The following is a 27798-nucleotide window of genomic DNA, read 5'->3' as shown; positions in this document are numbered from 1 at the left end:
GTGATTGGTTGAACAGACTCTTCAATATTCTCCCCACTCACATGGGTTCCGATCTTAAAAAAAAATATGAATCCTTCAAAAATGGATATCACAAAACTACTGAGTTGTCTTTACAGATTAAAATAAAGGGTGTGATTCAATGGCCCGTTTTGGGCACATATAGTGCGTTCTTTCTTAGCACCTGCAGCGCCAAGAATGACCCCGCCATCAAATGGGACTCTGTTGTTTTTTCCTGGCCTCGGTCAGGAACACCCCACCGAGGCCGCACTTACCTCATTTCCTGAACTGACAGTGCAGGAAGAGATCAGGGTGCTATTTTTAAATGCCGCCCCGATCTCTTGACCCCCTCAGACAGCAGACCACGGCCTCCGGAGTCCCCCACTGCCCCATCCTACCTTTTAGGGGGGCCTCAGCCCATCCCCCTCACCCCACTTCTTAAGGGTAGAGCATCCCCGGGCCCGATCTCTGGCACAGGCAATCTGGGCACCTTGGCACTGCCAGCCTGGCACCCTGCTAGTGCCAAGGTTCCAGGCTGGTGGTGCCAGTAGTGCCAGGATACCACCCTGCCCAGAGCCCGACCACCCAGGAGCCTAAGATGGCCTGGGAGTCCCGCCCAGGTGCCATTATGCCTGATCCATGGGAGAACCGGGCACCGACATATTTAAATGAGCCTAATGGCTCACTTAAATATGTAAATCTAGATCTCACCCTCGCTCGGTGAGATCCAGAGTCTCACGAGATCGCATTAGATCTCGTGCGGCATTCCAAGAGTTGCAAATCACCTGACAGGCCTCTTGTGTCGAGTGCGTCAAGGCAATTCAATTGCGCCTATAATAAACTGCAGGGAATGGTAATCTTTGGAATTATTTATTTTGAATCTGGAAATAAATTTAAGCTTTTTACATGGCATTCCGTGGAATAAAAAATAGGGCCCGCTGTGCCTTGTATATTATGTGACAAAATATTTACTGCTTCAGAAATTTCAGATTATAATCAACATAGTTGGAATCACCAGAAAGAAGTGATGTTGCCTTGGTATACTACAAATAATCAATATGATAACAAATGAAGATTATGTTGATTTTACAGTTGGATTACTTTCCCTGTACAGAAAAGATGTTTATGCCATTGTGAAGTTGTTTGAGATTTCTCACAATTGTTTGTGTTTCATTAACTCCTGTGTGGTCGAGAACAGTAGATATTTGCATAAAATGCTTTTGGGATTATTGGTAGAAAGAACTGCTTTACAATCACATTGGGATTAAACAGCAGTATAGAAGTCAGTTGATTGCTGGAGCAGGTGAGCTGATCATCAAGTTTCTTTTAATGATTTGAAGAGAGTTACAACAAATGTACCAAAGCTTTGTCATATTCTGTTCAATATTCTCCCACCTTATGATTTCCCAGTTTGTTTCCTTGAAAACAAGGCTGGTCTGTTCAGCAAAGTGAACATTATTATCGACATTAAATAAATATAAACTGAAAACAAATCTTTTATTTTTTTAATCACAGCACTGCATTTTGTAGCAACTTGTTACATAATTGTTTTTTAAAGTTACGGAAGGGTTGATAAAACTGTTTGAACATAGCTATTATTGATGAAAATTATGTGACAGCTACTTTCAGTCATTGAGTAGGAAAGATTGAACATTATTAATTTACAATTAAAAACTATTGAGGATAAAGTCTGCAAAGAGATTTTAGCTGAAGAACTGTAAAAATGAAGATTACCCTCTTTGTATTTCCATCGAAGGATTTCTTCTCTGAATCAAATTCCAGCGGTGGCAGCCATTCATCATACATAATTATCCACTTTGCTTGCAATTTAAATGACAAATCTAAAAGACCATATAAAACCTGAATGACATCACGTTCAACCTAATTGATGTTCTCGCATGTTTCCAGTTTCAATGACTTCTGTGTTATGTATGTTATTTTTGTCTCGATTAAGAAGGTTACACGGCTATTTTTGGTCATTGCGCCCAATTGAAAATTATAACTATTTTGGGTTGGAAGTATTTATTTGCTAACATTATGATTATCAAATCAGAAATCACTCCTATCCTTACTACAAACTTATCCTAAGAGTCCGTGACTGGGGTGAAAATTTGACTCATGCCCAAAATGGGCACCGAGCCAGCACAGGAGTTGCTCCTTACATGGGCCGTGCTTGGCAGAGGCCTGAGCCAACTTCAACTTCAGGCCTCATTTGAAATGTATATCCCGCAGAAAGCTGTACATGTCAAAAGCCCCTTCCTCCCCAACTCAGCTGCTCACCAGTTATGATGGTTGAGAAATTGGCAGCTGACATAGCTCGTGGGTGAGTGGCAGGTATCACTGGGTTGGGGAGCCTGACCCATAGCAGCAGTGGATTCAGGAGAAATACTGATATCTATAAGTTCATTAGATATAGAATTAGGCCATTTGGCCCATCAAGTCTGCTCTGCCATTCAATCATGGCTGATCTCATCCTGGCCTTAACTACACCGTCCTGCCTGTTCTTCATAACCCTTCAACCCATTACGAATTAAAGTTCTATCTAACTCCTCCTTCAATTTACTCACTGTCCCAGCATTCACTGCACCCTGGGGTAGCGAATTCCACAGATTCATGACCCTTTGGGAGAAGTAGTTTCTCCTCATCTCTGTTTTAAATTTGCTACCTCTTATCCTAAAACTATGAGTTCTCGTTCTAGAATTCCCCACGAGAGGAAGCATCCACTTTCCATCTACTTTGTCCACACCTTTTATCATCTTGTATTCTGCTCAACATCTACTTTATTCATACCTTTCATCACCTTGTATACCTCATTTGATCTCCTCTCATTCTTCCAAACTCGAGAGAGTAAAGGCCTAAACTGTTCAATCTCTCTTCAGACGACAAACCCCTCATTTCTGGAATCAACCTAGTGAACCTCCTCTGAACTGCCTCCAATGCCACTATATCTTTCCTCAAATAAGGGGACCAAAACTGTGCGCAATCCGCCAGGTGCGGTCTCACCAAAGCCTTGTATAGTTGCAATAACACTTCCTTTTCCTTACCTTTATACCTTTATATGGGCGGCACGGTAGCACAGTGGTTAGCAATGTTGCTTCACAGCGACAGGGTCCCAGGTTTGATTCCCGCTTGGGTCACTGCATGTTCCCGCAGAGTCTGCATGCTCTCCCCATGTCTGCATGGGTTTCCTCCGGGTGCTCCGGTTTCCTCCCACAAGTCCCGAAAGACATGCATGTTAGGTGAATTGGATATTCTGAATTCTCCCTCTGTGTACCCGAACAGGCACCAGAGTGTGGCAACTAGGGGATTTTCGATTTTCACAGTAACTTCATTGTAGTGTTAATATAAGTCTACTTGAGACAATAATAAAAGTTTATTGTTATGCTCTATTCCTTTAGCTAGAAATGTCAACATTCCATTTGCTTTCTTTTTTTTATCTGCTGTACCCGCATGCTAGTTTCCTGTGACTCATGAACAAGTACCCCCAGATACCTCTGCAACGGAGCATTCCGAAGTCTCTCCCCATTTAGATAATAAGTTGCCGTCCCATTTTTTCTGACCAAAATGCATGGCTTCACACTTATCCATGTTAAACTCCATATGCCACATTTTGGCCCACTCTCCTAACCTATCTCTATCCATTTGTAAGGTTCTAATTTCCTCTTGCAACTTACTGTCCCACCTATTTTTGCGTCATCTGCAATTTTGGCTGTAGAACCTTCTTTCCCTGTATCCAAGTATGATATGACATCTATGTTTCTACATTAGTTTATTTCAGGAGGGTGTAAACTCTCCTGAGCCGATGTGGCATTCTGCACCCTCTCAAAGCAATTTGGTCGCAGTAGATCACCAAACAAAAGTCAGAGGTCTAATGCTAATTTGTGCCCCAAAAATTGTTTGGCTGTTAGTTGAACTTCTGCCCCTCTGTTATTTTAATTACGCATTTGAATTAGATGTTGATATTAAGTTTTTGCACTAATTTATGCATTCACACCAGTTCCTAGTTACGAATTCAGCAAGCTCTTATGAGATGAATGATTTTCACTGCACTCTCTGACATCCGCTATCATGCATGGCCTGTTACTCTGAGGTGGAATTGTTGAACTGCCTGGAACATGAACAGCATCTTGCCGTATCAGGATTTTTCCCCCTATTTTTCTGTTATGAGAAACACCAATCTATTTTTGCTTCATGCTTAATCAAATACAGGTGAAAACACTAGGGGGCACTGCTTATCCTTGTTGGGAAGATGTGGGAAAGCCACAGCTGATTTCTTTAACTTCAATTTCATTAATAATAGAATTCCTATTAAGAAAGTCCTGGGCTTTTTAAAATGCTTGTTATATTGTTTCTGGCCTAATGTCAACATTCAGTATTTATCTAAAGGAAGAAACCGTTTGCACCAAGTGCAAGCACGATGCTCCCTTCATTGCATTGGCTGGCATTTTTTATTATTCTAGGCATCCTTGGCAGTGATGACTCGGTTCAGTGTGGCCTGTCATGAGGTTCAGCTCCCTTGCCAACTGTGTTTTTAGAGGCGGCACATGACACAGTGGTTAGCACTGGGATTATGGCGCTGAGGGCTCAGGTTCGAATCCCGGCCCTGGGTCATTGTCCGTGTGGAGTTTGCGCATTCTTCCCGTGTCTGCGTGGGTTTCACCCCCACAACCCAAAGATGTGCAGGTAAGGTGGATTGGCCACGCTAATTTACCCCTTAATTGGAAAAAAAATAATAATTGGGTACTTTAAATTTTTAAAAAACCTGTGCTTTCAGCCAGAGAACCTGATGAGCTATTTCACAGAGAGCACTATGGGACTTGCATAATTCTTCTGAACTGAGGTGGAAGAGAGAGTATATGGAGGAAAATGTGATGGAAAAGTTTAGGAAGGAATCAAAAACATGTTGAATAGTGTCTCATTATTACAGCAATAATGAAAGCTGTGATAAATTGAATATTGATTACTTCTGACTTATTGTTCAAATACATTAAAATATTTTAGATGGAAACTATATACACCCATGGATCTGAAGCTGTTAACTAAAATTTGATCCCTAAAAATATTTCACTTTTTCAGCCTTCTAATAGTTGAGGAAATGAATTGCTGCCATTCACACGCACCTTTCATTGGATCAAAATTTATCATTGTGGATGCGATCTACTTGCCACGTCCCATCCGAACGGCGGGGGGTGAGACGCAGCTGGTAGATGCCGGATGCGATCTCTTCTTAGATTTACCTGGCTCGCCATGCCTCACGAGATCTAACATGATATCATGTTGATGTGTTAAGTAAGTTGGTTCAACGTTGACTGCAACTGGATGCAGTGAAACTAGAAACAGGCTTCTGACACAGGAGATGGTCCAACACTGTTTTATTGAACGTCCTGATTGCTGTACATAGTCTGCTGTGAGTTGACACTCTTATCAATCTAACTGATAACCCCCTACTGGCTTGACCAGACTAACTCTCTACCTCATGGTGATAGTGCTCACTGGCTTGTACACTCTTACTATCTCAGTAGCTGTGTCCTGTAGAGAGAGAGAGAGTCTTAATGCCCTGTGTGCTTTATAGTGGTGGTGTCCTGTCTGGTGATTGGTTGTTATGTGTCGTGTGTGTTCATTGGTTATCCTGTGTGTCAATCACTGCCTGTCCTCATCTCATTATATACATGAGTGGATATTATGACACATGTGACTCCTTCTGCACTATTGGGATTCTGTGACTCACTGGTAATGTTGCGATCTGGATCCTGCCCATTGTGGGCGGGATCAGTATTTGGCAAATCTGCATATTAGAGTGAGTAGCTATTCTCACACTATTATACATCATGCTTGATCTACAGAGGCATTGGGATCTAACCCCTTCACCTCGGATCCCTTAAGCGAGCACTGTTCAGTACTGGTCCCCACAAACGGGAACATGGCGGAATCGCACTTGGGGGATGGTCTCCCAGGGGATCAGAGGCTTCCTGGCAGGGTAGCACCAAGACACTTGTGCCACCTGGGAACCTTGTCACTACCAGCTTGGCACCCTGGCACCTGGGCCTGATCCTGGTATGGGCACAATGCCAGCCTGGTGCCATGGCACTGCCAGCTTTCCAGAGTGCCAGGCTGGCATTGCGCCTGCACCACGGATCAAGCCTGGGGATGCCCTCCCCATGTGAGGTGGGGTGCGGGGGACGGGCGAGGACCCTCTTATAGGTGAGTTGGGGTTCTGCGCTTGACACGGGACCCTGTTACAATTCAGTTAGATCGTGCCCTGTATATTTTTGAACTGTTAAATCTTTTACTTTTCTCCTTGCAATGTGGCACCCTACTTCAGAAGGCAAATCACGCAACATGCTCCCAAACATCTTTCATTCCCATCATTTAGCCAAATGCTGAAAAACATGTACGAATGGTCCAAGACTGACTCACTCCCAGCTTCCCTTATTTTTCTGGAACAAACATACAGGTTTAAGTTGGATTCTGATCCTTCTCAAGAACTGAAAAATTCAAAGCATTCAGACATTTTAATGCAATTATACAAAGCACATGTAACAGATTATCTCAATCACAATGATCCTAAACATTATGATAAATAAAGGTTGTGTGAAAAGCTCAAGATAAGGGCGACCTGTGAAATGGAAGAAGATGGGAGATAAATTGAGGAAAATAATACACAAATTAAGTGCTTGCTCTCGGAAGCAGGATTTCCTCCTGAGATGTGGGAGTCTCACCACGAGGTAATGAATGCCCCAATGGATGCTAAATTTCTGTGGGATGGCTTAATCAGGCCAGAGCGGAATGCACACCTGCTTCTGCCCATGTTCCCCATTCACTGGACATAAAATCCAGCCCCTTGATTCTGTCTGCATAAATGACCTTGTTGGTCAGCATTTTAACTCCCCCTCCCATTTTACTTTGCTCTCTTGCTCCATTAATGCTCAATGCAATTTCCAAGAGCAAAATAAATCTTCCTTGAGGCACCCTTAGTAACTTTAAACTCCCGATGTATATTTATTTCCAAACAAATTTTAATTTTAAATTTCAAATCTAGCTTTTCCATATTTTCCATCTCTCCCAACATCTTGCATTTTTCTTTAAGGAAATTAACCTGGCTGCACAGAGAACTCCTCCCTTAGCAGCAGGATTGAAATTAATGATTTACCATCACAGGAGAATCATAAGTATAAACTCATACTAGTTATGCTTAGAGGCACAACACATTGGTATTTACTAAGCTTTTATAAAACAAAATTTCTGATTAATGGTACAAGTGGATATAAACAATTTAGGAAAAGTTTAAACTTTAGCTAGCTCAATACTGAAAAGTTTACATTATCCAGTTGGTATTATTTTAATGCCAATGACAACCCATTTAAAATAAACAAGTTTCAGCTAGTGTTAAAATAACAAAGTTTGGAAAATATAAGTTGTTCAATGACCTCAAATACACCACCAATCATTTGTTTTAAATTCCCTCAGAATATGTTGGGCAATTCATGACTGTTAGAAAATCTGCTTCTACCATTGTTTTTGAAAGTGATTTCTTACTATTTTAACCTCAAAGAATTCTGTCCTTGTGAAGACATTCTCAAGTGGTTCATAGATAATAGTCAGCGCCTCTCTGAAATTTCCTCTCTTGTTTCTTCTTTGCTCCAATTATGTGGCACCATGGGCAGAATTTTACAGGGTTCATCTACTTGTATGTTTGCGGGGGGGGGGGGGATTCCAAATTTCACTCCCCCACCCCGACCTATGAGGTTGGCTGAGTTCTTAGGCAGTTTCCCTGCTCCTGCCCTAATTGAGCGCCTCAAAGAAATTATTGGGGACTTAAGGGCGGTTTCCCAACAGGCCTCAATTTTGAGGATGTTAGGAGATCAGTCGCGGTGGGATGGGAGGGGGCAGCCTGGCAGGTCACCCCGCGCAGGCTTTGTGCATGAAGGGGTTCAAAGGCTCCCTTTCCACATTGGGCACATCCCTCCCACAAGGTCCGCCCCGTGCAGGACTCCCTCCTCCCGGCCCCTCCATCACGATCCCTATCCCCTTCTTTTCCCACCTGCCTCGTGCCTTCTTTCTCCTCCCCGTGTCAGACCGCACTAACTTATCTGGCCATGGACTCTGGGATGTAGAAGCTGGGAACTACTTGTGCTCCCAGACCTGGCCAGTGCTGCCATTGTCACTGCTGAAACTACGGGCAGAATTCTCCCATTTTGAGACTAAGTGCAGTGGCGGGTGGCTCCTGCTGCTACGGTCCCAGAATGGCATGATCCAACTCTAGATTCGGTGCTTGGAGCCTCATTAGTAATGTGCAAGCGCACCTCCCTCCAAGCCACCTGGTGTCCCGGCATCTGATTTGTCCATCGGCTGTCAGCTGGCGGGGTTTGAAGATCCCAACAGCATATTTAATCTTCACCAGACTGTTCAGGATGTCAGCAATCCAGAGGGAAAAGGCTAGCAGCCTCAGGAAGACGTCTGTTCCTTGATTCAACTACCTCCCTCCGAGCCAATGCTCCAGTTGGACATCTACCCACCGCATCAGGCAGCTTACTCCACCCATTCCAGTCAACATTTCACCCCCCCTTGATTGCAAGCTTTTCATGCAGCCTTGTTGGGGTCCAGATTCCCGTCCCTCTGTCTTCCATTGTTGGTCATCCTCATCCAGCTCCTTGCCACTCTGTGTGCCATCGTGAGATCACACCAACCCCCCCCCCCCCCCCGGAAAACCCTCTATACTGCCCCGTTGTTTATATTATGCCAACTCTCCATGCCTAATCTTTCACGCTACCCCTGGTCGTACTTTGAAGCTTTGTTCGATGGCCGCATGAATCTCTTCATCACAGTGCTGCCAGATAGACACTGGTGTCTGGTGGGGGGTGGGGGCGAAATCCTGGGTCTGGTCCCCTCGGTGCCATTATTGCGAGCTGGCTGGGGTTGGCTGAGCAAGTGCAGCTTAAGTGCTGCTCGATCTTGTTAGTTGGGGACTGGTGAGTGCGGTCCCAGTGAATCAGCTGACGAGCCTTCATTTGCGGAGAGAAAATCCGTGAGGCCTCATTAAGTGAAATGAAATGAAAATCGCTTATTTTCACAAGTAGGCTTCAAATGAAGTTACTGTGAAAAGCCCCTAGTCGCCACATTCTGGCGCCTGTTAAGGGAGGCTGGTACGGGAAGTAGACCAATTAACGTTCAATTGTGTTGCCAGCCTCGCTGGGCAGAGCACCGGGTAGCAATTCACGCTCGCCACCACACTTAGAATTTGTTTCGGAGAATCGTGCCTTTGTGTCCTGCCAAAGTCACTGGGCGGGATTCTCTCAGCCCACGCCGGATCAGAGAATCGCCGGGCCGGGTGCGATCCCTGCGACGCCGCCCCGATGCCAATCCGCCAATTCTCCGGTCACCGGAGAATCGGCGCCATTGGCGCCAGTGTGGTCGGCGAGGTGCCGGTCGGGGGCCACTCTACGCAGCCGCCCCCCCGGCGTTTCTCAGCCCGGGATGGGCCGAGTGGCCCCCCTAAAAAGCCCGAGTCCCACCGGCGCCATTCACATCTGGTCGTACCTGGCAGGATCTCGGCATCCATCCTTTCTGGGGCGGCTTGGGGGCGGAGGGGGGTCATACCCTGGGGAAGGGAGCCTCCACCGTGGCCTGGCCCATGATCGGGGCCTAACGATGGGCGGGCCGGCCTCTCATGGTGGGGGCCTCGTTTGCTCCGCGCCGGCCCCTGTAGCCCTATGCTATGTTGCGTCTGGGTCGGCGCGGAGAAGGACGCTCATGCGTATGCGCGCATTCGCACCGGTCGCAGCGCGCATGCGCAGACCTGGATTGACCATTTGACGCCAGTATGGGCAGCTGGAGCGGTGCAGGTCGCTCCAGTGCTGTGCTGGCCTCCTGTAGGGCAGAGGATAGCTACACATAGCAGCCTGATGACGCCGTTGTTAAACTCTCCAGTTTTTACGACGCCGTCAATACTCTGCCTTCAGATGGGAGAATCCCGCACACTGTGTTCCTACACTACGAAACCCGCAGCGGGTTGGTTCATAGACTTCTGCACTACAGAGTTTCCAATCAAAATAGATATGGGGGCCGCTGTATTCAGTGGTAATATGTTCCCCACTGTCTCATTGAGTGGCAGGAAGGGAAATCCTGCCATCTGAAAATTTTTCCCTCCTCTTTGTATCCTCATAATGTCTATTATAACATTCTGTCAGACAATCTAAAAACTGCCAAATTACTTAACTCCTTCTTTCCCCTCTTCAGGCTTTTATATTAAAAGTTTGCTGTAGTTAATCACTACGACCTCATTTATTGCTTTAGAATATTGCTGTCCTGCAATATAATATTTACCTATTCAGACTCAAAATGGAGGCTAGTTGTTGAACATAGGGGGTGGAATTTAACGGAAATGTTTCAAAGTTCATTTGTGGCGGATTTTGCAAGGAGCTTCCGGTCGGTTTATGGGCGAGTTCCCCCTTGCTATCACATGACACTTAAGTCACTTTTCTGGGCCCTTGGGAGTTTCTCTTTGGTTTAGCCCACGCTTAGGGCATGATTCAAATAAAGTCCCATAGTGAGCACATTTAGCCGTGTGTTTCTCGGTGCCAAGGCCGCACATAGCCTTGTTTTCTACACCGAGGAACTCTGTTGCTGGAACTCCCCAATGTAGCGAGAAATCGGGTCAACATTTTTAAATGGCGTCCCGATCTCCTAGGCCCCCACTCACCCCCGCTTCCCCCAAGCCCCAACGCACTATGGGAGTGTCCCCAACCTCCTCCGCATCCCTCCCAACACCCGTGCAGGGCACACCTGACCCGATCGCCAGCACACAAAAAATGCCATCTTGGCAGTGCCACCTGGACACCTTGGCAGTGCCAAGCTGACACCAGGTGGCAGTGCCTGGGTGACACCAGCAGTGTCAGAGTATCACCCTTTCCAAATGCCATGCACATGCAGGCCTCCGATCCCCTGGGAGCCCCCCCCCCCCCCCCCCCCCGAGTACCATTCCAACTGGTCCCCATTCGCGGGGACTAGTGCTGCATGTCACTCGCCCGAGGTCTCCGAGACGAAGGAGATTGATCCCAATGCCTCACGTACATCGAGAAACTGCATAGTCCATGACACTAGTTGTCTCGCTCTAATATGCAGATTTGCCAGAAAATGATCCTGCCCACAATGGGCGGGGTTTACATCGCAATGTCTCGCGAGATTGTGCTAGAGTCGAGTAGATTCCAGGAGCGGGGTCTCCCGGCTTCAGCCACATTGTACTATAGCGTGCTGCTTTTTGGGCACAGAGTGGACATTGAATCACACCCTTAGAACTTCTTTCAGTACTGGGGAATTGAACTCAGACATTGGGCTGCCATTTTGAAAAGGTGCTCCGATCTTTAAGTGAGCTTGTGGGTCCCCCACCCATGGACAATGTCACCCCTGCACATATGGGCACTAACCCCCCCCCCCCCCCCCCCCCCCCCCCCAAGTGAGGGCACCCTGGTATGAGGTCTTTGGGGGCCCCTCTCTTCATGTCCCCCACCAGTCAACCTCCCAGAGGCCCCTACGTACCGGCCCCCCCCCTCCACCCTCGTACACCCCCTCCACTTTCCTTTCATGGGCATGGCCCCCTTCAGGCCCTGCCCCTTGGCAGTGCCATCTTGGCACCCAGACACCCTTGCATTGCCACCCTGGACACTGGCAGTGCTCCTGCCAGCTTGGAGGTGCACCCGGGCACCTTGGCAGTGCCAGAGTGGCTGTGCCAGTGTACCAGCTGGGCAGTGCCAGGGTGCCTGCATTCCAGGGGAAGGACCAGGGGGCAACCCCGCACATCCCCAGGTGCAGTTTCGCCTGGTCCATATTTGTGTGGACCAGTACTGAATGGTGCCCGGCTGGGGACTCTCTGGGGAGGTCGGTAGATCCCGGGGGGGCTGGTAGATACTGGGTAAGTAGGTTTAAGGCCTACTTAATGCGAGCGCAACTTGGTCCCGCCCATTGTGGGCCAGTTCCTGATCCCAGTGCCTTGCAGGACGTGGTTAGATCCTGCGAGGTGTTGTGGCTGTCGAGAAGTCTGCGGGAGGTTTCACCCGGGATCGACTGACCACATCCCGCTCCCATTGGGGTGCGACGTGGCCAGTAGATCGCATCCAAGTTATGAATATAAATCACCCCCAATCTGATTGTGTAATGCTCAGAAACACCAAATCTGTTGTTGTTACCTTTCCTTTTAGACTTTCAAAATTGAGATCCGGCTCCATTTCAACAGCCTAAACCATATTACCCTGGCCCTTTTCCCTTGGCTCCCAACAACTCCATGGTAGAGGAATAACTTGTATGTTGAATGTATGTTGTAGTTGCTTCAAGTAAGGTTCATATACTGGTCCACTAGTGCTACCCAAAGCTTGAGGACCACTGTAAATGCTGGCATTTGTGCTCTTGAGTTTTAGAGAAAATGGGGGGATCCTCCGGTGAGAATCGCTGCCCCTGTGGGAACTCCACCCTGCCCGCACCTTGTGGGGCCTACTAAACTGGCCTTTGAGATCCCAAATCCCACTTAGCTGATGCCTGCACCAATGGTGTCCTCTCTGCTAGATCATTCCTAGAGGTGACCATCGCTCACAAGGAGCACTGGTTTAGCTTCTAACCTGCCAGCACGCTGATAGGCCAGCAATTCTTAATGACTGTCTCTCGGCCTTTGAAGAGCCTTGAGCCCCGACAACATCTAATTAGTTGCCAGACGACCGGAAAATGTGGCCAGTTTCCCACCAACGGCCTAGGTGGTGCTGTCCCTGAATTTCAGACCTGTTGTCAGGGCACCCACCACATCAATAAACTTCCCACAATGGACAGCAGCAGCATTGAATGCTGCATGAGATGGAAAGATCCTGGAATACCAGTGTAATCTGTTTTTTATTGGCCTTATTATTATGACATATAAGATTGGAAGTAATACCAGGATTTTCTGTACGACATTTTGTTGAACTTAGAAACTAGTCAAATGCCCTAAAATTTATTTGTGGCTCATCACTTAGTCCACTGCATAAACATTTTAATGAAAAGGAAGACTTACATTTATGTAGTATCGTTTAAAACATCAGGACACCCCAATGAAGTACTTTTCTTAACGTGTAGTCATTGTTGCAATGTAGGAAATGAATACTATACATGCTGGGTTGAAACTGTACTATAAAATGAAGATTTTAAACACTGAAGTTTTACAGCCTAAAGAACATGATTGGACAATAAACATTTCATATAAGACTGCAATATTTAGAAAAATCAATAAATGTGCAGGTTACTAACTTCAGCCATCCGTTGTCAATTATTCTAGAATATATTGTGCAAATTTGCTATTACTTTGAATTTTTCTCCATGAGGGGTGACAATGTAAATGACAGACATTGAAGCTTTTCATAATGTCTATACTGTATATGAACTAATTGCATAATTATATCATCTACCAATTTTGTAAAACATTGATTTAAAATGATTTGATTGATCAGTAGCGTGCCAGTTTCTGGATTTGTGTTTTGTAACTCAGCAACAAAGGATGATGAGCAGACTCTTTAAAAGGGAATACATAGTTTGGTTTAAACAGAACACTGACTATCAATCAATAATTATCAAAGCAAAAGCCAATGACAGAAAAGTAAAAGAATGTAAATTATAATATGATTAATTTTGAAGAGGGGTACTTGTAATAAAATTCCCTTTCCAAAAAGTTATTTATGCTAAAATTCCATATTTAAATAATTTCTCTCATAGGGTGATTTAAAGTCATTGGCAATTAATTCACATTGAATGTGCTCAGTACCCTTATCAATCAGTATAGATAACGTATTGATTAATCTTTATATCTGCAGAATATGCTGTAGTTAGTATGTAATAATTGCTAATATTATTTTGCTGGTAGAAATCATCCATGAGTAATCAGATAGTAGAACTGTTGTAATGGATTTTTCTCTTCCTGCCAGGATATTGCCTTTGGCTATAAAAAGCTAATTTCCAATACAGATCTGTGTACATTAATTTCCAAGCCATTTGATGGGAATAGGCATGGTAAGGAATATCACAGAACTCACAGCAGTATGCAAGAGCAATTGGTCATTATCTTAAGCAAGAAGGAAGCAGTGTTAATGTGAAGGTCGGAGGACACAATTGTGACTGACAAATTCTTCATAGAAATATCTCCTTGAGGATTTGGTATTTACAAAAAAGGGCTAAGATATAAAAGAAGTTTGATTCTTATGTTATTTTTGTGAATGCTTCAGATGGTTAAATCTCATCAGATTAAGAAATAATACTACAAAACTACAATTTGAAAAGCACTATTCAATATTATAATTGCTATAATATTCCGAATACCTAAAACCGTAATTTTCAATTAGTTAATTACTTCATCTATATCCTTAGATTATATCAATTCTGCTCCAGTGTACCCTTAGATTTAAGTGACAAATCTCATTGGCTGAAGAGCCAACACAGATACCTGAAAAAAATTGTTGATCATCATATACTGACAGGCTATTTTACCCAACCAGCCCATATTAGCATTTGTCCGTCTGTGAGCAATTAGTTCTCATTCCTGTAGGGAAATTACAGAGAGGTGCAAACATTACAGAGCAGTTAAAATGAGGGACTTTAATTACCCGAACATTGTGGTAGAGTGGGATGGTGGTAACGTAAAGGGCAGAGAGGGGCAAGAATTCCTAGAATGTGTGTTCAGGAGAATTTTCCACAGCAGTGTGCGTCCAGTCCAACAAGAAAGGAGTCATTGCTTGATAAGGTTTGTGGAAGTGAGGTGGGCCAAGTAGATCAATGTCAGTGGAGGAACATTTTGGAGACAGTGATCATTTCATCATAAGGTTTAGGATGACGGTAGAAAAGGACACTGGGAAATCTAATGGAGGAGAGCCAACTTCAGTGGTGCAAGAACGGAGCTGTAGACTGGAACCAAAGGTTAGTGGGAAAAAATGTAGCTGAACAATAGGCTACCTTCAAAGAATAAATGGTTTGGGCACAATAAAGGTATATTCCTTCAAAAGGGAAAGGTAGGGTAAATACATCCAGAGCTCCCTGGATGAAAACCGAGACAGAAATTAAGATAAAGAAGAAAACATGTTCTTATCTCAAGTGAATAACCAAACTGAATACAGGTGGTGAGGAAGCAAATCAGCCAAGCAAAGAGGGATTATGAGAAGACTGGCAGCCAACATAGAGGGGAATCTCCAAGTCGTCTTTGGGCACATAAATAGTTAAATGGTGGGAAAAGGAAGAGTGAGGCCAATTAGGGACCAAAAAGGGGATTTACACATGGAGGCAAGGGGCATGGCTGAAATATTAAATGCATGCCTTGCATCTGTCTTTACCAAGGAAGGAGATACTCCCAAGGCCATTGTGACAGAGGAGGCAACTCTACCACTAAATGTGTTCAAAACTGATGAGGGGGAGATATTGGATACACGGTTGGTACTTAAAGTTGACAAGATACCAGGATCAGAAAAGATGCATCCCAGGTAATTAAATAAAGTGAGAGTTGAAATTGTACAGGCACTGGCCATAATCTTTTGGTCTTCCCTAGACTCAGGGGAGATGCCAGAGGACTGGAGAATCTCAAACATCATGCCCTTGTTCAAAAAAAGGTTGTGTGGGTAAGTCCAGCAATTAAAGACCAGTCAATTTAACTTCAGCGCTGGGGAAGCTTCGGGAAGCAATTATTTGGGATAGAATTAATAGTCACATGGAAAGATGTGGGTTGGGTTGACTAGGAAGAGCCAACATGGCTATCTTAAGGTCTTTATGATTCTGTATTTTACATTCCTCAAATTGAATTGGACAAAGAGGAAGTAATAAGAAATTGGGGGAAATTATTGAGTTACCTTCCGGAGGAAAATCAAAATGACCTAAAAGAGTCACAAAGAGCTGTATGTGGGAAGTATAAAATTAACTATGCATAATGTGGATGTATGAGATACTGTTCCCATCGAACAACATCCAAAAATCAATTTGAATGGACTGAATTTAGTTGATTCATTAGTTGCACCCATAATTTCAAATAGTACAACTGGAATTCCTTTTTTCCAATGCACTGGATAATCCTGACTGTAGGCTCTCAACGTGGGCTTTAAAGTTTGATGCCATCTACACTGTCCTCACAGTTTACAATGCTTCCAAGTTTTGTATCATCCACAAACTTTGAAACTGTCCCCTGCACACAATTAAAAATCTTCAAAAAAACTCCAGCAAGTTATTTGAACAAAATCTTAAGCGCACTTAAGTAGATTTAAACCCTACTTAGGTGTGCGCCATTTGGTCACACCCTTTTTGGGCGTGCTTCAGATTCCGATGCCTCACGGGACTTGGGTACATCCCATGAGGCATGAAAGCGGCCGGGAAGTCTGTGAGAGGCCTCTCCCGGGATCTACCGGCCGCGATGTGCTCTCTCTCTCTCTCTCTCTCTCTCGTGAAACACGGCCACAAAATCGCGTCCAATATAGCTAATTGCATATTTTGTACTTCAAATTGCACTTACCTTATGAAACTAAATTGATAACTTTACTCAAAACCATTATCAGTTTACATTACACTGGTGTTTGTCTCAGGTGCAATTGTCTTTTTATTATTTAATCCTCTTGGTTTTGACTCTTCAGGCTTTGTATATTTCCAATACAAAATGTCACCATAGTATGTGGATGCTCAAAGGCACTGTGCATAAACGGTTAGGACTTTGGGTTTTGCTGCAATTTTTCATGCAGTGATTTACTTTGTTTGGACATGCTGTCAATGGAAATTGTTGTCCAGTGGCCAAGTGCTACACCATAATGAGGCTCTCATCCAGGGCTATATTCATGCACCTGCCAGTCAGCCTGGGAAGGACTTGCTTAAGTTATTGTCTTTGCTCAATGTCATTAATCAAACAGAAATAAAAGTGCAGTAATATCAGGACTCATCATACAAATACATTGCTTCAAGCTGGGGATCCAACATAAGGAGTTTTCCAGTACAGTTTTATTCATCCTAAAAAATGGAAGTAACAATTCTCAACAGCTGGATACTTAAACACAATTTTAGTGCCTTTCAGGTGAAGATTTTTATATTGAACGATAATTTTTACAAATGAGTTTTCCCAGAATGAAGGCTCACCCACTGGGATCGTGCAAACATTTATGTCCACCCCATCATTTCAACAGCTGCTTTGTAATGCAGAACAAGGCCAGCAGCGCGGGTTCAATTCCCATACCAGCTTACCCAAACAGGTGGCAGAATGTGGCGAATAGGGGCTTTTCACAGTAACTTCATACTTGTGACAATAAAAGATTATTATTATTTATCCATTAATATAAATACAGTGCCATTCGGCCCATCAAATCTGCACCGGCCCTTGGAAAGAGCACCCTACCCCAGCCCACACCTCACAGCTCCACCCTATCCCCGTAACCCACTAACCCCACCTAACCTTTTGGGCAATTTAGCATGGCCAATCCACCTAACCTGCACATCTTTGGACTGTGGGAGGAAACCAGAGCACCCGGAGGAAACCCACGCAGACACAGGGAGAACGTGCAGACTCCGCACATAAAGTGACCCAAGCCAGGAATCGAACCTGGTACCCTGGAGCTGTCAAGCAACAGTGCTAACCACTGTGCTACCATGCCACCGATTTAAAAAATGGAGAGTTTGCCAACAGTTTCTAAATATGCGCTGCCACTGCATGAGGCATTGCACCAGGAACATGCATTCATAAGATTTCCCTTTGTGGCACAGAGGTCAGCACTACTCCCCTACAGCGCCAGGGACCCAGGTTCCATTCCAACTTTGGGTGACTGTATGTGTGGAGTTTGCACTTTCTTCACAGGTTTTAACCGTGTGCGTGTTCCTCCCACGGTCCAAAGATGTGCAGGTTATGTGGATTGGCAATGCTAGATTGTCCCTAGATGGAGTTACGGAGATAGGGTGGGAGTGTGGACCTAGGTAGGGTGCTCTTTCAGAGGGCCAGTGCAGATTCAATGGGCCGAATGTCTTCCTTTTCCACTGTTGGCATTCCATAATTCTATACTCCATGCCTAACTGGAATGGGCTTGATGGACCAGCTTTTTGTACCTGTCATTTTCATATGTTCATCCCCGGACAGTGCTTTTCCCTCTGATTTAATAAATTAACCTGTGCCTCATTTCCATGTTTGTAGAGGCATGTGATTTGTCATGTGTCCAGAATTAGCCTCTGTGAAATAAAAGCAATGGAAAATAAATCAGAACTTTTCTAACCATGACTTGTATAGTTTTCTATTATTAGTCTCTGCACAATTTTATTTTGGTTGTACTGTTGTCCATTTAATTTCAAGCTCCTTTGTTTCTTGTGGATATTTTTTCAATGCCAGTTTTAAAAAAAAACTTTAAATGGTATTTCAATTAGATCTCATTGCAATAGGGCAGCACGGTGGCGCAGTGGGTTAGCCCTTCAGCCTCATGGCGCCGAGGTCCCAGGTTCGATCCCGGCCCTGGGTCACTGTCCGTGTGGAGTTTGCACATTCTCCCCGTGTCTGCGTGGGTTTCGCCCCCACAACCCAAAGATGTGCAAGTTAGGTGGATTGGCTACGCTAAATTGCCGCTTAATTGGAAAAAATGAATTGGGTACTCTAAATTTAAAAAAAAAAGATCCCATTGCAATAGTGCACAGTCAGTAATTGTTGAATTTCACATTCCATTGATGTTTTTGTAGCCAGTTAACTGCACTTCCTGACTTCTGTTCTTTTAGACAAATTCTATATTTGGTGGAACAATTTTTTTTAGGTGTACTTTATGTCTAACTTGAAGTTTTATTCACGATAGGAAGAGGAAGTCATTGCTACCCTATCCTGGTTATAATAATAAATCCTAAATTATCATCCTGTAGACCAGAAAACTATCTTGTTGACTGCATGTGACCCTGACATCTTTTGTTTATGCATTGCATTTCCCAATAGCCATCAATCTGGAATTGTTCTTCCTTCCTCGTGTTAGACAAACTTTGTAGAACTAAGGAGAATCCTGACCTTTGGTTCAAAGCACAGGGAAATTGAATACTGCTTTATCCTGTTGCTGTATTACGCAGCTGGCTCTGTTAGAATAATTCAAACTATCTGATTACTTTCTCAGGGAGTGTCAACAAAAGCCATTCCTTTTGATTACCATGCTAAGCATTACAGTTGCTACATAGTTAAAATAGAGTGGTGGGAAAGTGAGGAGCATTTTGTTCAAAACAAAAGCAAAATACTGTGAATGGTGGAAATCTAAAAAACCCCCAGAAAATACTGAAAATATGCAGCAGGTCAGGCAGCATCTGTGGAGAGAGACACAAAGTTAAAATTTCAGGTCAATGAGCTTTCTTCAGAACACAGAGAGATTCTGCGTTTTGTATTTTTGATCAAACATTTGGGCAGCCATAGTAATTTATATCCTATTAGTTGCTCATGAATATCACATAAAAAGTAAGATTGAGCACTTTACGCATATATAAAAGAAATATATCTGCATCTTCATATTATTAAGCAGTCAAATTCCAGTAGATGTTATTGTCGTGTTATTCACCCTGGGGTAACATGGACTGCAACACGATGCAGTTAAATGATCAAGCATACACCAAACATAGGTGTTGGTTCAATAAGATTTATTGAACTTCAGTAACGAAGCACACAGCTGCCTGTGGGTTGACTCTGTCCTACTCTAAGTAAACTAACATTAACTATCTAGACCAGGCTAGCTGTGATCCACGTGTAGAAGGTGTTGAATGATTTGTACACCCTGACTGTCACTACAGTTGTCACCAGTGGAAAGAGGCAGAGTGCTGATGCCTCGGGTGTTTTATAGTTGGAAGCCCCCCTCTGGTGTCCTGTCTGGTGATTGGTCGTGTTCTGTTCTGTATGTTGATTGGCTCACCTGAGTGTCACTGCCTGATTTTACCTCATGATGTGCATGGGTGCATATTATGACAGTTATCTGTAGAGAAAGGGTTCTATATGTCGATGATAGTGACATATAGAACCCTTTGTGGGATGGAAGTGATTGCGACATGATAATCTGAGATAATAAAGAGCGTATGACTCTTGTAGTTTCTGGCCATTTTCTGAACGAGGAGATCAAATTATAATGTTGAAATCACTCCACTGTATTTGCTACTTATGTTTAATTTATATTGTTTTTATTTTACACTGAAGTTTTATTCTGTTTGAAGAGTGCTTGTGTTTCAGTGACTGTCACTGTGAACTCAGTTTCTGATTATTGATACACAAGGCAATTAATAATAAATTATTATTGCTGGTTTATTGAGAAAGATTTGTACTATGATGTTAAATAACATAATTTTATATTGTATGACTGTTTGAAAATGTTTTGTCATTCTATATCTTTAGTCACCACATCCATCCGATACATATATTCAGCCTTTGCTAGATTGCGACTGCCATTTTCAGAGGCCATCCTTCAAAATCCAGATATTTAAGAGGACTAATCTATTGAAAATCAGTACTTAGATATTGACTACTGGATACTAACCATTCTGAAAACACCATTGCCTAAACTCATGCATCTCCCTGACTGAGCAAAGATCCAAGAAAAAAGGCAACTTTTATACAATAAGATGATGCAGAAAATTTCCAACAAAATAAGTTCAAACCAGAACAAAACTAATTATAGCCAAGATACTACAGGAGTTAACTTAATATACCCAGTAGCAATTGTGGAGACAATGCAGATGAAAGAATATTGCACTTTAGTCTTATTTGCTGGTAAAACAGACTGATTTTCTTTGTTTTCCTCTACACTGAGGATTTCTGCCATAAAATACTGGTGATAGCTATTCTCTCTGATAGAATTTGATCTTCATACTATATGTTGAGGTGACAGTATGCCAGTGCTATTACACCATTGCTTTTATCATAGATTATCATAGAATTTACAGTGCAGAAGGAGGCCATTCGGCCCATCGAGTCTGCACCGGCTCTTGGAAAGAGCACCGTACCCAAGGTCAACACCTCCACCCTAGCCCCATAACCCAGTAACCACACCCAACACTAAGGGCAATTTTGGACACGAAGGGCAATTTATCATGGCCAATCCACCTAACCTGCACATCTTTGGACTGTGGGAGGAAACCGGAGCACCCGGAGGAAACCCACGCACACACGGGGAGGATGTGCAGACTCCGCACAGACAATGACCCAAGCTGGCATCGAACCTGGGACCCTGGAGCTGTGAAGCAATTGTGCTATCCACAATGCTACCGTGCTGCCCTAATGCATAACTGCCTTATGTCAATGTAAAATTGCTTTGATGCAGATGTTCAACTGATGATCTGACAATTCAGTACTTACCTGCTTGTGTTTGCCAATAAGTTGTGAACTATTCGAATTTTGTCAACATTGGTCAGACAAGTCTGCAGATTTCCATTACCGTCCTATCTTATCCTTTTCTATGCTATGATCCCACATAGGCAGTCATTTGAAGCTCTGCTATCCTGCCAGAAACATCGTTTTCAATGAGAGAGAAGGTACAGATTACCCAGCAGTGCTGCTGGAGGGAGAGCAGAGGTTGCAACAAATCTTAAATGTCATCTGAGCTCCCCTGAATCCTGGAAGTTGTAGGCAGATGGCATGATCTGCCTCTTAGAATCCATATATTCCCTATAGTGCAGAAGGAGGCCATTTGGTCCATCGAGTCTGCACCGATCCTCTAAAAGAGCACCCTACCTAGGCCCACTCCCCGCCCTATCTTGTAACCCCATGACCCCACCTAACCGTCACATCTTTGGACACTAAGGGGCAATCAGGGTGGCTCTGCCAGGGTGCCCAGGTGGCAGTGCCAAGGTGTCAGGCTGGCAGTGCCAATGTGCCCTGGTGGCAGTGGGAGTGGCAGGGTACCACATTGCCCAGAACCCAACCACCTGGGGGCCTCCAATGGCCTGGGAGACCCCTCCTGTTACGCCTGGCCCACGTTTGTGTAGGCCAGTGCTAAACGGCACCACATCGAGATCTCCCAGGCGTTCGTTCCCGGGCCTTGGGAGAATCAGGTGCCGGCATGTTTAAATGAGCCTAATGGCTCACTTGAATGTGTAAATCTAGATCTCGCCCAGTGTGGGAGAGATACAGATTGTGACGTTTTGTGAGATTTCATTTGAACTCGCAAGGCATTCCGAGCGTCACAAATCTCACGAGAGGCCTATTTAATGGCCTAGCCGCATCGCCTAATTAGCCGCAGCGAGGCCGTTCAATTGAGCCTCTTGTGTCTGTGAAGCTCTTTGATAGGGCTACTCTTCTGCTCTTTTAAAATATCTCTGTAAATTCATTTCTTTTAAGTATTTAATTCCCATTTGGAAGTTCTTATTTAATCTGCTTCCACTACCCTTTCAGGCAGTGCATTCCAGATCATAACACCTTGCTGCTTAAAGAAATGTTTTTTCATGTTGCCTCTTGTTCTTAAATATGGTTAATGACCATGATGGAAAAACTGCTGGTGACTGCCCGGCATCATTGCATTGTATGCAAAGAGCTAGTGTCTTCATTGGATAAGAAGAAAAATAATAAACACAGGAACAATACTCAGCAACTTATGGCAACTTTTGTGGATAGAGAAACAGAGTTGACGTTTCATGTCTGTAACCTTCCGTCAGAACTGGGAAAATTAGAAATGTAATAGCCTTTGAGCAAAGGATGGGTAGGACAGGGATAAAAGGAAGATCTGTGAGAGAGGGGAAGACTGGAAAGAGTGAAAGACAGAGGTGTTGGTCTTATGGGGCCAAACGGAATGGTAATGGGGCAAGAACAGAAACAGAAGATGTGCCTGCAGCAAATGTTCTGCTGGCTGACAGCAAAAAATAAGAGAAAAAGCAAAATCTTTTTTTATTCTTTCATGGTATGTGGACAACACTGGCAAGGCCAATATTTGTTGCCCATCCTAACTGCTCTTGAACCTGAGTGGCTTTCCACATCATTTCAGAGGTCAGTTAAGAGTCATTCACATTGCTGTCGGTCTGGAGTCACATGTAGACCAGGCGAGGTAGGGGTGGCAGATTTCCTTCCCTTCCTTGAAAACAATTGACAATGGTTTCATGGTCACAATTACTGAGACTAGCTTTTCAATATTCCAGATTATTAATTGAATTTAAATTCCACCAATAGAATTAAAACACTTGTCCCCAAAACATTAGCCTGGGTCTCTGAATTTCCTGTCAAGCGACAATACAAAGAAAAGGGAAACAAAATGGCGGCAGAGATTATGGTCTGAAATTGTTGAGTCCCAAAGGCTGTAAAATGCAGAGTTGAAAAATTAGGTGCTGCTCCTCAAACTTGAGTTGAACTTCAATAGAACAGTGCCATAAGCAGTGAACAGAGATATCAGTGTGAGATGAAGGTGGTGAATTAAAATGATAAGCCCTGGAAGCTCGGGTTCATACTTGAGGACTGAACAGAGGTATTCCGCAAAACGGTCATTCGGTATGTGTTTGCCTCCCCAGTATAGAGAACACCACATGGTATAGTAGACTAGATTGGGTGGCACAATGGCACAGTGGTTAGCATTTCTGGCTCACAGAGCCAGGGCCTGGGTTGGATTCCAGCCTTGGTGACTGTCTGTGGAGTTTGCACATTCTCCATGAATCTGCGTGGGTTTCCACCCACAGTCCAAAGATATGCCAGTTAGGTGGATTCGCCACAATAAATTGCCTCTTAGTATCCAGGGATGTACATAGGATGCAGGTAAAGAGCGGAGTGGGCTGGATGGTGGGCCTGGGTAGAGTGCTCTTTTGGAGGGTTGGTGCAGACTCGATGAACTGAATGAATTCTGTAGGGATTCTATGATTCTATGAAATACACATCAATTGCTAATTCATCTGGAAGGATTGTAGGAGGCCTTGGACGATAAGGAGAGGTAAAAGGAAAGCTCTTACATCTCCTATGTTTGTATTGTAAGGTGCTGTGGGAAGGGGATAGTATTTTGGGGGTGACTGAGGAGTAATCTTGTTTTTCAATGTTCTCGGTGGTATGTTGAATATTGAATGTCAAATCAAACCATGAAAACTATTATCTTAGTGTTTGTAGATGGAATTGCATCCAATAATAATTCAAAATACAAAGCAGTATACTTTATGTAAATTAGAGGGTGGTTAATTGAGTCCAACTTACCAGGTGAGCAGCCCATGGAATTAGATGGTACACTTTTGTTTAAAACCCCATCCAATATTATACACCTAGGACTGGATTCTCCGGTCCTCCAGCCATGTGTTCCCTGCCGGCACGCAGTTTGCTGGTGGCGGGATTCTAGCTTCCCGCCGCTTGTCAATGGGATTTCCCATTGTAGCCACCCCACACCATCAGGAAACCGCGTGCGGAGGTGCGCTGCCATCGGGAAAAGTGAATTGCAACGACTGGAGAATTCCAGCCCTGATCGTGATAGTTTCTTCACAGAAAGATTAATTTTAAACTTTCCCCAAACAGATGAATGATAACCCAGCAATGCTAGAAATCTTTGAAGTTTGATATTCTGAGTTTAAACTGTTAGTGGTTCTTTTTTTTTGGAAGTAGATGAAATTTTAAATCCCAGTTATTTACTAAGAGAATAAAGTCACCATTTTCTACGAATCACTACAATTTTTACTGTAAAGGAGTCAATGAAGCAAACAGTAAATACCATTTATCATGTACTCCCAGAATTAACATGAGTTAAACATGAACTAACTGACATATTCTGGTTAAATATAAACAATAAATTGCACCTTAAATGGCAGATAGAACTAAGGCAGAACTTACAAATAGGCTTAGAGGTTTCACTCAGATTTTAGTCAACATTCTTCAATGTGTTCCCTTACCTCCTGAGCATGTTTTGTATGAAGGAGGTGTGTCTTTTCTTGTGTGCGTCCCAATTTAATAATATTTCTGCAGCAAGCTTTTGTGATTTTAAAAATAAAGAGGTTATTTATTCTTACACACTTTCCTGAATTAAATAATAATCTTTATTGTCACAAGTAGGCTTACATTAACACTGCAATGAAATTACTGTGAAAAACCCCTGGTCGCCACATTCCGGCGCTTGTTCGGGTATTCAGAGGGAGAATTCAGAATGTCTAAATTACCTAACAGCATGTCTTTCAGGACTTGTGGGAGGAAACTGGAGCAGCCAGCAGAAACCCACACAGACACAGGGAGAACATGCAGACTCCGCACAGACAGTGACCCAAGCCAGGAATTGAACCTGGGACCCTGGAGCCATGAAGCAACAGTGCTACCCACTGTGCTACTATGCCATGTCTCACACTCACTCACATACAGGTAGATGCAGGTAGGGCCATGCACTTTTGCAGATTTTAGTTGTCTCAGTCTCTGATTTACAAACTCTTGGCAGTTTCATAGCTGGCTTTGATGCTTTAAAGCTGAAACAAGGTCTTGTAAAGCAAAGGATTCTCAGTAGGCTGTGAGGTGCTTTGTAGTCAAATTTCTAGGAGGATGATTCTCAAGTGAACTCGAAGTTGGAACAAGTTGGGGAATCATTCTCTCTGTTGGGATCTCTTTCTTGCAAGGTATTGCTGTTCATTACCATGGCTGTTTGAATTAGTTGCATCTCATTTGATGTCTTTGGCATTGTCTGCAAACAGCTTCTTGCCGATTTCAAATATAAAAAATAGTTCAGAATAGACATGCTCGTACTGGACATGGCAAGTTCTTCAAACTCTGTCTTCCTTATGAGAAATTTTAGTTCCTATCCTAGGAGCTTGACTGATCCCCACCCATCAGCAATGCGCAGCTAAAGGGCAGCACGGTGGCGCAGTGGTAGCACTGCAGTCTCACGGCACCGAGGTCCCAGGTTCAATCCCGGCTCTGGGTCACTGTCCGTGTGGAGTTTGCACATTCTCCCCATGTTTGCGTGGGTTTCGCCCCCACAACCCAAAGATGTGCAGGGTAGGTGGATTGGCCACACTAAATTTCCCCTTAATTGGAAAAAATGAATTGGGTACTCTAAAATTTAAATAAACAAAACAAAAAAAAAGTAATGCACAGCTAAATCAAGTTCCATGGCCACAGTTGTCAGCACAGTTGATGCACCTCTTCAAGTGACAGAAACAGCTTCAACTACTTATTCTCTTTGCTTATTTTCAGCTTTGATTTCTCTCCCCTTCTTCTTGAGTCAACTTCAGCTTGTCTCTTCTGTTCCATTGGATTCTAAGTCTGCTACTGCCCAGCTTGGACTCATCTGTGTACTTTTATATCTTTCAGCAAGGTTTCAGTTTTGATTTCCCAACCTCAAATTTGGTTTTGGTTTCCTTAAAAAATGGGAAATTCTGTTAAGTTTCTGTTTTGAGGAAGAGTTTGTATCAAAAACATACAAATTAAATTTTAAAAATAGATTTCCTCACAAAAGCTTAAGTTTTAACCAGTATCCTAATCCAAATGGGCAAAATATTACGGGGGCTGGAGTTGGCTCAACACTCTGGAAGAAAAGAGTAATGTGCTGCGGGTAGGCTAAACAAGAGCAGTGTGGGACTTCTATCCTTTGCTGGGAGGAAGACCCGCTTTTGGCAACTGTCAGCCAATCGGATTTGCTGCTACCTCAATCAGTCCTGGTAGTGGCAAGGGTACATTAGTGGGTGCTACTGGGAAGTAGCAAGGAAGAAGAAATTCCAATGGATCCCGGAAACTGGCACATCTAAGGTCTTGGGAAGAAGGGTTTGGGCAGGCTAGGGAGAGGGATGGGGGTAGTGAGTTCAATGAAGCAGGAGGTAGGAAGAAAGGAGGGGAGACTCTATCTTAGACTCTGTCTTCCTTATGAGAAATTTTAGTTCCTATCCTAGGAGCTAGACTGATCCCCACCCATCAGCAATGCGCAGCTAAAGGGCAGCACGGTGGCGCAGTGGTAGCACTGCAGTCTCACGGCACCGAGGTCCCAGGTTCAATCCCGGCTCTGGGTCACTGTCCGTGTGGAGTTTGCACATTCTCCCCATGTTTGCGTGGGTTTCGCCCCCACAACCCAAAGATGTGCAGGGTAGGTGGATTGGCCACACTAAATTTCCCCTTAATTGGAAAAAATGAATTGGGTACTCTAAAATTTAAATAAGCAAAGCTGTTCTACATCGTGGGGAGCATATTATTAGGGCGAGTTGGCTTGGTAACCAGTCGAACTGGCCCTTGATTATCTATTTAAATATGGCGATGAGCAAGGGCGTGGGTGGGAAGGTGTTGGTGTGGGCACCCTCACTGTCTTAAGTGACCCCCCTGCTGAAACTATGTCCAGCCGGGGCATGTAAAATGCAGCCCCATGTGAAGTCACTATTTAAGAAGCAGTTTTCATTCAACAATAATGTAAGTTGGATAGTTACATCTGATTATTCAGCTCCAAAACATGCACAACAGAACTTACAAACAACGAGAAACATTGACTATTGACCATTGGACAGACCCTTGTCATTCATTAGCAGTGATTCTTCTGTACATTGAAAGTGTGAAATGATTGCAAATGCACTTTGCCTCATTTAATGTATTTTCCATACTGTAGATGATTCAACGGGAAGCAGAGGTGAAGAGCAAAGTGATTTCTGTAGCACTGACAGATTCTGTCCATAATGTTTGGCACCAAGAAGCTGGGAAATCTATACTAGACTGGATGCAGGAGGTAAGATTCACCCAGTTAAAACTGGACATCAGTTTCACAAGCAAAGCTGTTTGATTCAGAAATAAATGGGGAGGTGAACTTGAGAGATGTTATGATCTCAGAAACCATTTTTATCTAACAGTTCACACAAACTTTAAAATTAAATATTTTGGGACAGTTTCATGAACATGATAAATGGCCTGCAATCACATTGGAGTTGTGGGCCCAT

At 43.8% G+C, this 27798-nt stretch overlaps 1 protein-coding gene across 13 annotated transcripts in view; it reads left to right on the top strand.

Annotated features, from left to right (window-relative positions):
- Positions 1–27798, top strand: part of arb2a (ARB2 cotranscriptional regulator A) — a 1003719-nt gene that overhangs the window by 577116 nt on the left and 398805 nt on the right. For 12 of the 13 annotated variants that reach the window (XM_072516284.1, XM_072516280.1, XM_072516278.1 and 9 more), the window contains one exon: positions 27474–27590. The exons of the other annotated variant lie outside the window; for it this stretch is intronic. In XM_072516284.1, the coding sequence (XP_072372385.1) occupies positions 27474–27590 (117 nt within the window). The remainder of the gene's footprint in view (positions 1–27473; positions 27591–27798) is intronic. 13 annotated transcript variants of the gene reach the window in all.

The sequence above is a fragment of the Scyliorhinus torazame genome, chromosome 9, assembly GCF_047496885.1.
Source record: "Scyliorhinus torazame isolate Kashiwa2021f chromosome 9, sScyTor2.1, whole genome shotgun sequence".
NCBI classification, from domain to species: Eukaryota; Metazoa; Chordata; class Chondrichthyes; order Carcharhiniformes; family Scyliorhinidae; genus Scyliorhinus; species Scyliorhinus torazame.
This window is presented reverse-complemented; position numbering and strand designations above follow the sequence as displayed.